Source organism: Mercenaria mercenaria, chromosome 12 (genome assembly GCF_021730395.1).
Source record: "Mercenaria mercenaria strain notata chromosome 12, MADL_Memer_1, whole genome shotgun sequence".
In the NCBI taxonomy this organism is placed as follows: domain Eukaryota; kingdom Metazoa; phylum Mollusca; class Bivalvia; order Venerida; family Veneridae; genus Mercenaria; species Mercenaria mercenaria.
In genome coordinates this window covers 41,923,131-41,935,255 of record NC_069372.1, presented here as the reverse complement: position 1 = coordinate 41,935,255, position 12,125 = coordinate 41,923,131, and the positions used below count along the sequence as shown (strand labels likewise).

Below are 12,125 nucleotides of genomic sequence, written 5' to 3'. Positions count from 1 at the left end.
CTCATTACTGTAAAAAAGATCAAAAACCTGTCGGATGACGTGCTAAATGAGGTATTTAATAATTATAATTAAGGTTATATTAATTCCATGAAGAAAGGTGATGAAATGTAGCTGTTAAATGTCGGTGCTGATAAGGTCTTCATGAATATGAAAGTCGTAGAATTTGATAAATTTGTTTATTTTGGGACCGCAGAAAATGTTCACAGACTATTGGTATAAAGTATAATACACATAATAAAAAGAAAAAAGCAGCTAGTTGCGTCCTTGCAAAGAGGAATATGTCTATAAATAAAAATTACAGTTGAATCATTTGATTTCACTGAATAAAAATTCTATATGTTCGTGCATGATATTTGTGATTATAGGCCTATATGAGGATTCGAAATTTCTTTCATTTCTATATTTGCGAATAAGTACCAGTATATTACTAAAATGTAAATTAAAATCATATGTACTTTATTTTAATATGTTATATTCTTCTGGAGACTCTACTGATACTGTTAGCTAGAACATCGTTATGCGGTGGAAATTCTGCAATATTTGTGTATACCTTCTGAAGGAATGTCACGCGGTTTGAAAAAGTTTAACTTTGGCAGCAGGTGAAAAGAATGGGTAACAAATCAGCAGATTTTAACATTTTCAATATGCTACACATTTATTCATGTCATTAATTAAATTATCTTATTATCTGATCAGTCAATGGGCATCTAAGTTTTTATTAAATAAAGAAGCTATACGGTCATTAACGCATGTTCATCATTAACGCATGTTAATTCTATATTCATTGAGATTTGTATTTTGAAAAAAAAGAAAGTTAAGAAATATATGTCTATACTTTTGTCTGTCTTGAAGTCTTTTTGTTATCACTCGCGAAGTGCAAGGAGGATATTCAAATGCTATTTATAAACTTCTATGTATCAGTCTGTTTGTCTGCCCCATCTATGTGCACCTACAAATATAACATTTCCTTCTCTTTCAGTTTCTTGTGTTTCATGATATTGTCTCCCAGTATCCCTCAACAGTATCCTTCATGTAGATAACTTACATCTCCCAAGTTTGTTTAACTTTCAAAGTATGTTTTCTCTCGATATTGCTTTAGAATATCCCTCCCTCCCGCTCAATCCGAACGAATCCATTCACCATCCATACTCCCCGCAGAATTACCGTCCCTCGCGATTTCTTCTGCTTTCACTCTCTTGTGTGTGTGTGTGGGTGTGAGTGTGTGTGTCATGGGCGGTGCCCCACAGTGATCTGTTTTCTTGCTTGTGTAATTGTGCTGGCTGTATGTGTGTGTTTGTCTTTTGTGCGTGCGTGTCTGCGACGTTGTAGGAATACTACGTTTAATTAATAGGCGTGGCTCTCCCTATCTAATATTCATCGTTTCTCCACCTTCCCCAACATCCGACCCTTTAATCTACCCCTTACCACCCAGCCCACATTTTCTGTATTTTGCATATGTGTATAATGTACTTGTTGATGGACTTTTGAAGCAATCCGTCTACAATATTTTTCCGTTCAGCTTCTTTTGTTGTGGGCCCTTTTTTGCGATACATTGCTCTATGGTTGTGTTTGGGGTGCTCTGTGCTTCCGGGAAATCTACCCTTACCATTATCTTTTACACTGACAATTTAAAGGTTGTGCTGACGTCTATCTAGAAAGTTTACTAATTAGTGTGTCAAAACAGAATACAATGCATAACTTCCTTTAAAACATTTACAACATTAAGAAATGTTACCTCAGATATTTATGTTTTGGCTTATTAGCTAAACTAATTTTTGTACTCAATGATGATTACTTGGTTTACAGAAAATTTGATACAATAGAATGTGAAATGTATATCCAACAATTAGAAATGACAAAAAGCTAAATTAAACATTGTTTTTTGGAGTTTGATATGCACCTGCATGCATTTATATACATTTGTAACTTTATAAGGGTTCAACAGCTTTTCGTTATGCCATTTAATATGAAACAAGAGCGCCGCCAAGCGGGGCAATATACGTCCGAAGGGTTACATCAGAGAATGGAAGCAAAATTTAAAGAACTTGACTGTTGAAGCCCAAAGGACAGGAACAACAAAAAGAAGAAATTCCAAAAAAAAATCTTACCAGGTAAAGTAATGTTAGAATACATCTAAATATTGGACGTACCATCCATGTTGTATCACAAAAAGTTGTCTCGGTTTTTCCCTACGACCAATAATAAAAAAATAAATTAAAAAGCTATTTATACTAACAAACAAGGGAAGTATTTCATAAAAAAATATTGTAAGAGAATAAAAAAAGGGATCTGCCAAATAAAAACAAGAGCACTGCAATGCAGAGCAGTATACACACAGCAAAGTCATATATGACCTTTCACCCCTAAGTGTGACCTTGACCTTGAAACGAGTCATCCAAAACATGCGCTCTGCATGTCGCCTCAGTGTGGTGAACATATGTGCCAAATTTCTTTGAAATCTTTCGAGCAGTTCAAGAGTTACAGAGCGGATACAGCAAAGTCATATATGACCTTTCACTCCCAAGTGTGACTTTGACCTTGAAGCTAGTCATCCGAAACAAGCGCTCTGCACGTCGTATCAGTGTGGTGAACATTTGAGCCAAGTTTCTTTTGAAATTCCTCAAGCAGTTCCAGAGTTACAGAGCGGACACGAAACACTCTCATATGACCTTTAAACCCTAAGTATGACCTTGACTTTGAAGCAAGACATCCAAAACATGCGCTCTGCATGTCGTCTCACTGTGGTGAACATTTGTGTCAAGTTTCTTTGAAATCCTTCAAGGGGTTCAAGAGTTACAGAGCGGACACGAAATTGCTAACGGACGGACGGACACCAGGGGTATAACAGTTGACCTTGACCTTCGGGTGTATAATAAGTGTTTCCATAATGAAACAGTTCGTGTAAATGTTTAAACCTAAAGTCAATGAATTAATCTCATCCGTCACTTATATTTCTGTTAAGAAAGGCATTGTTCTTTCATCTGTTTTATGTTGGTTTTAATATGCTGTACATGTATTAAAATGAGACTGTAATAAGATATCTAAAATGGACTAAGTCTTGAGATTTACTCAAGCACTCAGCAAACAGATGATGCAATCATTTATTTGAAAACTATATCAAATTTGATGCTCAATAAAATGTTAATCGCTCTGGTATTACATTGAGGTTTAACATGTCGGCTGTGTTATTTGAATGTTTTCTTTTCACGAATGCACTTAATCTAAAATCTTTCAAACTCTACTGTTTTCAAAATTCTCATAGCTGCTTCTTTCTACAGTCCGCTCTGAAAAAAATATATAAGCAAAGATACGGAACAAATCATGAATTTGTTATAATCAATGGGAATACTTCGTCATATAACTAACGTTCGATATGTGCACTGCTTCTATCAAAGAAAGATATGCTCTTTGTCATTTGTTGTAACGTTATGTCACATTATGTAATGCAACTAGGGTTTTGAACGCTTTGCAAATCTGCTCTGTAACAAAACAAATGACTCAAAATTGAATATGATTGAACAGTTAGACTATGTTATCTTTTAATCTTAATTCTCTCAGAGTTGATATTTGTTGGTCTTGGTGCAAATTCGCGTGTTATTGTTTTTTATGTAATGCTGATAGTCTTACATTCCGAATATATTGTTGAAGACAGTCAAAGCAATGTGATATTTATATGATAATATCACTGTCATCAACAATAATAACATTATTTGTTTACAGTATACTAGACTGCATAAGAATTTTGAATAAAAGCTAAAATTACGTTAAGTTGACCATTAGGTTCAAGATCTATATTGTTAGCAAGACATTTACATCAAGTTTAACATATTTCTATACGACCATGAAATCGTATTTACCTCCTTCATGCGCTAACACTTCATAGTTTGCCGCGTCAGCTGTATCCCTTTGTTCGCGCTGTGAAGTCATACATTCGTACTGGTCCCTGTGATAAAAAGGAAACACTTACTTACAGATCGATTTTGTGAGTACTTCGGACATATAAAAAGATATATCTCTTTTGTTGATAAAATGAAAACTTCAAACAATATAAAACAAGGCGATTTTTATCATTCTTCATTTTTTTTTGTCGATATAGAACTCCAATATAACACATGTCAGATATTCTTACTGCTTCTGTCATGTCTATTGATCCTTTAAGCGAAACAATACCACCAATGCTTTGACAGACTTTACTGCCATATTAAGCGATTTGTAAAACATGCGAACTGCACATGTTTTTAACAGACTGGAACAATATGATTCTTTTCTAAAGTTCAAAATTTTTGTAGAATATGTGCATTAGAAATAGTTCTATATTTGTCTGTATAATTGAATGTAGATCCCAATGCTTTAGTAGGGAAGATAAATTGCCAATAGTTACTACCCCATTCAATAAATGATGTATTCATATAATATTCTTGAAAACATAAAGACTATATCTTCGTATATTTCCTCCATGCAACTTGCTATTCATAAAATCTTAACGTTACCTAACTGGCGGTATCCTTTCCTCATTCGCCGTCTCTTTTCGTTTGATATCTGTGAAGTTAATACCGTAATTGCCTTATAAATAACTTTTGATTTAATTATCAAAATAATAAATAAGTAAAGGTAAAAGGAATGATAATTGCTTAATGTTACATTTAATATCGTAGAAACAAAAATGCTTATCTTACGAAGCAAAACCTTCTCAAACCACATGCTATCAATACAAATGATCAGTTTAATATACAACATTTTTATCATTTTAACATACCTTTGTTTTATCCAAAACTGAGTAGCATAATGGACACTAGAACAAGGCATTTAGTTACATAATTACCTTATGATTATGGGCCGCCCCTGACCGGTACCTCGCTGTAACGTTTTATCCTATTTGTATGTTTGTTTTGCTTTCGGTGCTACCATATTACCTTCTATTTTTTATCATATATCAAACGTAAACCACCCTTCTTTGCTGCATAATGCTACAAACGTTTTACGGGAATATCGTTAATTCTACAGTAATTAGATCATGTAGCAGGTTTTTAGAATATATGTACTTGAAAGAATATTTAAAATAATGTGTAAATGCATTTTAATTTTACATCAGACACCTTTACACTTACGATATCGCCTCCTTATTACTTTGACAGCAAGTACTACTAGGAGCAACAACCATGCACTCACAGCAACGCCAACCAGTGTTTTGTTTACTACTGAGGTTTCTGAATAAAGTAAATTATTTAGTTCATTTTACACCATATGACATCTATATTCACACTAATCATATACAAGATTATTATAGATATTACCAGACTTTAGTCGCCAGAATGTATTTCGCAAAGGATAAAGTTTTCAATGCAAAGTTAATTATGTACAGATATACAAAATGTATCTACTCATAATTTTATAGAATTAAACATAGACATTCGTTTTTAGCCTCATTTAAATAGAAAAAATCGGATACTATGAACTTTTAATGCAATAAGACTAATTAAAATGACCTAACAAAGGCGTAAAAATGCACCCGGTCTGAAATTTGCACCTGGATATGAAAACAATTGGTCTGTAATGTCTAGATACCGTACTGACAATACTTCGGGTATTTTGATTTCTGAAATATAGAATGGGCTTTATACACGCACCAGTTACAAATAAAGATGTAAACAATGAACGATATGTCTAGGAATCATCGGAAAGAAGCAGTGATAGTCGATCTTAGTCATAATACTGACTTACAGCGAACGCTAATTACTTTGTGTGTTGCAGAAAGGCATTTAGGTTGTAATTGTAATTTCCTATCGATTAAAATCCGCACAAAATTTATAAAATTATTGCTGAAATTTGGAGAAAGCTTGTCGTCTTCGCCGTTCGTCATTCGCCTACATAAAGACAAATATAAAGATTTTGATTAGTTCTTTTTGGTACAGCTGGTCTCTTCCCACATACCCTCGTAGTGATGGATTCTGTCAGGGATGAGGTGTCGAGAGTGATTAATATAATTTGTAAAACTTGTTTCACAATCGCCCTAACATAAATTAGTATAAACTAAAAACTTGTCAGAGAAACTTTCGAACGATTAAAATGTTGGAAAATCTGTAAAATATTTTTTCTATACAGGAAAATTGCCATTAGCGAACAAAGTCATTGCATTGATGATCCGGAGTCTCAGAACATGTCATGGTCACAAATTTGTTTCAGTACTTTATAAAGTCGGATAGAGAATTAGGGTGTACTTACAATGGCTAGCTATAGACTTTACTGTTATAGCAAAGTGGTAGAAGCCTGTCTAAGATTTGAGATATGCTGTCAAAGCTTAAATATTTGCATTCTGTTACAGCATACAAAGGTCTTGCAAAAAGTTCAGTCGCTTCCGTAGTTTTATCCCTGGTATTTTTCAAAACGCTTCATTGCACTTGAATTGTATGTCCAAAAACTTACGATGTGAAGTTTCAATTCAATATCTGCATTAGTTTTGGAGATAGTAACTTGCATGTAAAACTTTAACCAGAATTTTCTAAGTCCAAAATGAGGCATAATTTGCTCAAAATACATGTCAGAGTTATGGGACTTGACCCAGTGAGGTTGGTAATTGACCTAGAAAAAGAAAAAATAAGTTTCAAAGCTATATGCCTTTATCCTATTGATGGCTGTATGTACTTGCATGCCAAAACTTAACCAAGGTGTGACGCCGACGCCGACGCCAGGGTGAGTAGAATAGCTAGACTATTCTTCGAATAGTCGAGCTAAAAATGGGGAAAGGATTCCTCTTATTTCCATTGTGGTCCCTGATATTGGAGGCATGGCACAGAAAGTTATGATATAATTATATTTTTAAACTGAGTATTCAAAGCACAAATTTACATAATTCAGTAATGCATTTGAGATCACATATATCACAGCCAAAGTTATTGAAACATGAAATATTGCATCACATGTCCAATGAGAATCACATTTCCGTGATTACAAAATTTGCTGTTTTTCTTTAAATTATTACATGCTCATTGGTTAAAATGTTACTGATATTATCTATTTTTCAGAAATTTATGGGCATTTTCATGCATTTCAAAGTTTATTTTTTACTTCATATCCAAGTTTCGAAATAAGGTATTATGACAATAAATGGACATTAAATGCGTATATAATAAGACATAATGAATAAATTTTGAAATAACTGGTATTTTAAGAGCATATGTCATTTAAATTGTGCCCAATAATCACAATATCATGTATTCTTGAATGATATTTAAGATGCCTATGAATAATGCTTTTAAAGTACTGTTTATACAATTGATACTTTCCCAGTAATGCAACTGTGATCAGTTAACTATGCTTCTGGACCAGTAATTAAAAAAATATCAAATATGAATCAAAGAGAAGGACGAATAACCTCAAATCGTTACAAAGACATTCGTCTAACCCGAAAAGACATATAAAACTTGGCAGTCTGAAAGACAGCTAAATCCCCCGCCACTGTTATGGATGGTGAAAGGGTAAACCATTGACCCTTAGCTGTGATCTTGACCTTGAACTGACATTGCTGACTCATGAAATATGCTCATCGTCTTGATGAGGTGATTATTTGACCCAAGTCTCATGAAAATCCTTCAAGGGGTTTAGAAGATACAGAGCTCAAACCTTTGATCTTGAGTTGTGACCTTGACCTTGAGTTGACATGGCTGACTCTTGAGTTTTTGATGAGGTGATCATGAGACCCAAGTTTGATGAAAATTCTTGAAGGGTTTTAGGAGATACAGAGTGGACACAAAATTGAAGCCTCAAACCTTAGACCCTAAGGTGTTACCTTGACCTTAAGCCTGCATGGCTGACTCTTGAGTTCTGCACATCGTCTTGATGAGGTGATCATTTGACTCAAGTTTCATGAAAATCCTTCAAGGGATTTAGAGATACAAAGCGGATACAAAATGGAAGGCTCAAAATTTTGACCCTAAGTTGTGACCTTGACATTGATCGGGCATGGCTGACTGATGAGTTCTGTACATCGTCTTGATAAGGTGATCACTTGACCCGAGTTTTATAAAATTAAATTCTTTCAAGGGGTTTAGGTGATATAGAGCGGACACAAAATAGAAGACTCAAACATTTGACCCTGACCTTGACCAAACATGGCTGACTCATGAGTTCTGCACATCCTCTCTATGAGGTGATCATTAGACCCAGGTTTCATGAAAATCCTTCAAGGGGTTTAGGAGATACAGAGCGGACACAAAATGGAAGGCTCAAACCTTTGACCTTGAGTTGTGACCTTGACCTTCAGCCGACATGGGTAACTAATGTTCTGAGTTCTGCACATCGTCTTGATGAGGTGATCATTTGACCCAAGTTTCATGAAAATCCTTCAAGGGACGGACGGACGGAGACCGTTCCTATACTCACCCCCCCCCCCCCCCCCACCTCACCCCGACACTCGTGGCGGGGGTTTAATAACTTGGAAGAAAATAATACTGTAAATTTTAGATTGCATATATAATTATCAGCAGCAAAGACGTGGAAATGTGGACTGAAAGCGTTTAAAAACCATCGTCATGAACAAGTGTTTCTCTGAATACCTCAATAAAAAGTATATAATCTTCATAAATAAGCAAACATTTTTGGTAATATAATGTTATGATACGACTTTAACGCCGTTTTACTGACGTTTCGAAGAAACTAACTTTATTTTCTCTTCGATTTTCCGCATCTAAACTATGTGCATTGGCTTCGTGGACTTCATAGAATGGAAGGACTATTGAAAGTGAATATAATATACTTTAAATAAGCAAACACTTTCCTACCTTCTATATAATAATATATTATGTTAGCTTCATCGACCTTTTCGCAGAACGGTCCTTCGTATCCCGATATACACCCATCAGTACAGTTACCGTCTGTCCTTTTACATCTATTATTCAAACATTTGTAACTGCAACCTAAATCGCACTGATCTCCGTAGTTGCCAGCTTCACAGCCGTTATCACAAAATCCATTTTCTCTCTTACATTTGCCACTAATGCAGTTTCTGTTACATGTTATATCGCAGCGTTCGCCATAGCTTCCAATATTACATCCATCATCGCAGTATCCATCGGCTCTCTCGCACGTACCATTTAGACAATTTTCACTGCATACAGTATCACAACGCAAGCCATGTACAGTCTTACTTGTGCATCCTACCGTGCAGTTTCCAGATTCCTGCTGACATGTTCCGTTTAAACAACCATCGGAGCAAGAAACATCGCACTCGTCACCCCAATATTTATTGTTTTTACATCCATACAGACAAGTCCCGTCACTATGATTACATATTCTAGAGTCAACATCTTGAGGTCTGAAACAGTTTTCACTACACTGGTTAACGCATTTCCTCCCCCATCTATCAATATTACATCCTTTTATACAATCACAAGACTGATTACATTGCTGTAATGCACATCCATCTTGGCAAGCGATTTCACAAGTTGGTCCACAGTAACTAGTATATTTGCATCCATCACATTTTCCTGGAACAAAATGTAAATGAGAGTATTACGTTAATATTAATGTATATGTGTACGATGTAAACTCTCTTTAATGTAGCATATAACGCTTTATGGAATTCTATTTGTTAAAATTTTCGAATAATTGTACTTTTTTTATTCTATTTGGACAGTTTCTAAACCTACGTCTTTGGAAAATCTTTTAAATATCAGTTCATGAATACATTGATTAAAGAACTTTCAGAGCTTACAGCTACAAAAAGTATAGATAACTATTTGAAGCTTACGGCTAGGGGTTAACCACTATATACACACATGATTTTCTTAATACCATATGCATCATTTAGCGGACACTGTGTTTTCACTTGAACTAGCAGTGAACTTGATATTGACTTCCTTGACTGTATATGCAATTCCAAACTAGATCTTGATTATAATATATCAATCCAAACGTAACGTCATTAACAAGTCACAATACAATGTTGAAAATTAAAAACAAAATAAAAATCTTTAACACTCAAAATTTTCGAATCGAACGATTCATGTGTAAGAGTTTTCATTGCATTATTGACAGTATTTAATTTTTGAACCTTGCAACTTATTTCATGCATAAATAATGTTTCCTGGACTATATTTAAGTGTTTGTACGAATGTAGTTGAATGAACTGTTTTCCTCAAATGAATATTCTGTCCATATCTTGATAAACATGTTCATAAAAAGTTTCATATCTTTAAAATATATCTATTCAGTGAACGACTATTCTAAATGCTCTTACCACTATCTCTGTGACAACTACTCTCACAGGTGTTGCTACAGCGTGAACCACATTTAAAACCAAAACGGCTATTTTTACACCCGTAGTTACAATATCCATCATTTTCCCTGCACTGTGGTGAAGGACTCGGTAATTTTTGACACCAGTAGCTACACTGTATACATTTACCACTGCCTCGGTAGAAATTTTTACTGCATTCGTTGCATACCACTCCACTGGAAAACAACATTTATCATATTATTTTCATTTTCTTTTAAAATCGATAGATACGCCTGTTTTGGTTATTACTAATACAGCCGACATCTTGCAGCACATTGTAGTCCGACATCTAGCAACACATTGTAGTCCGACATCTAGCAAAACATACGTACAAAAAGAATACACTAATCTACATGTATTCCATAACAATTACTGCTGATTTGCATTATTATTACAATATTTTTTCGCCAAAAAGCAATGTAAAATCTGTGTTATCTTTATTTTCCATCACGACCAGGGAACTGTTTGCAGAGACGGCGGTTTCGAAAATACGAGCTTTTAACATTTGTTCTATTTCTCGGTTAACCTTACTACGTTTCGCATATGGCATGGGATATTCTAACCCTAACAGCTTCTTTGGCTATAAGTTTGGCTTGGTGGACCTGGTCTTCTGCCAGATTGGTCGTTACAGGACTTTCTGTGAACATATCTTTATTTTCGCCGTTAACCACCATCGTCCCTACTTATACCGCTCTCCATTACAGTAACACTTTCTGCAAAAATATCTTGTCTGTCTTCATACGTCTTGTTTAAATTGATATGGTAAAGCCCTATTTTGTGTATAGTCCAGTTACATACCATATCAACTACTTCGCAAGGTTCTCCACACAGAAGCGTTAACTTATTGTGGTTACTTTGCAAAAGTAACATCACTTAATCAACAATCATCAAGTGCCTATGTATAGAACCCTTGTTATAATGGTGTGTGTATGTTTCTTGTGTTGCGAGCTACCTAAAATGTTTCCACTAATTGATTTCGTAGGTCTAATACGTATTGATATGTATTTCTTTTATCTGGTGTTTCAGTTTCAGTTCAAAGTTCTTGAAGTACTTGCATAAGTCATCTGTCTTGCCTTAGAGAAGTTCAAATAAAAAGAATCCGGTATTTGTTTTTAAAACAAGAATCTATGCCAGTTTCTACTGAACGTTTCTTTCAACATACTCTTTAATTTGCCATTCATTTGCCATTCATTCACTCACAATGCCCATTGCACTTTGGAATCTACGGAGTTGTGAACGTTTGTTTCAGAGAGATAAGCGAATACACTTCTTCTAAGAACAGTAAGGTAAACTGGCTACTTCGGTCACTCAAAACCTCAGACGGAAATCGAAAATTAGAAAATATATCCAGCAGAGCTTCAACAACCATTTCTGTGCCTATCTAAGACTGCCTCAAGATATCTTGTCTACCAAGTTCAGAATAATATCTGTAAATAAAAACTACTTTTAAGAAAAATAAAGAAGCCGAAATGTAAAAAGATGGCCTAGTTAGCTCAGTATATAGAACACAAAGATTTCAATTTTGAGGTTAATGTGTTTAAAGCCAAAACAAGAATTTTTAAACAAAATGTCTTTAAAGTTTATGTCGTATGTTCATTTCATGCGTGGAAGTTGTCAGTAACTTGCAAAAAACTGTAAGGGTGAGGAATCCAACAATCATTGTCAAGTGACCTGAAAACAAATTTAAGAAAAGCTATTGGAAATCTGTTTCATACAAAGTAAAAACAAACATCAAGATCTGTTGTACTTTGTTATGTTGGTTTGACATGTATAAGAAATAAGTGATTTAAACTGAAAGCAGATGTGATACAACTATATAAATATGACCAGGGCTTTATTTTTTGGACAGCCA

The 12,125-nt window shown here is 34.7% G+C and overlaps 1 protein-coding gene across 2 annotated transcripts in view; it reads right to left on the bottom strand.

Moving 5' to 3' along the window:
* Positions 1–269: 269 nt before the first annotated feature.
* Positions 270–12,125, bottom strand: part of LOC123535134 (multiple epidermal growth factor-like domains protein 10) — a 35,521-nt gene continuing 23,665 nt past the window's right edge. Inside the window, exons 3-8 of one of the 2 annotated variants that reach the window (XM_053519847.1) lie at positions 10,235–10,449; positions 8,778–9,482; positions 5,109–5,207; positions 4,491–4,539; positions 3,858–3,943; positions 270–2,189 (exon numbers count right to left, since the gene is read on the bottom strand). In XM_053519847.1, the coding sequence (XP_053375822.1) occupies positions 2,164–2,189; positions 3,858–3,943; positions 4,491–4,539; positions 5,109–5,207; positions 8,778–9,482; positions 10,235–10,449 (1,180 nt within the window). In that variant the 3' untranslated portion in view covers positions 270–2,163. Of the gene's footprint in view, positions 2,190–2,217; positions 3,285–3,857; positions 3,944–4,490; positions 4,540–5,108; positions 5,208–8,777; positions 9,483–10,234; positions 10,450–12,125 lie in introns of those variants that run through there. The other variant, XM_045317679.2, reaches the window with a different exon arrangement.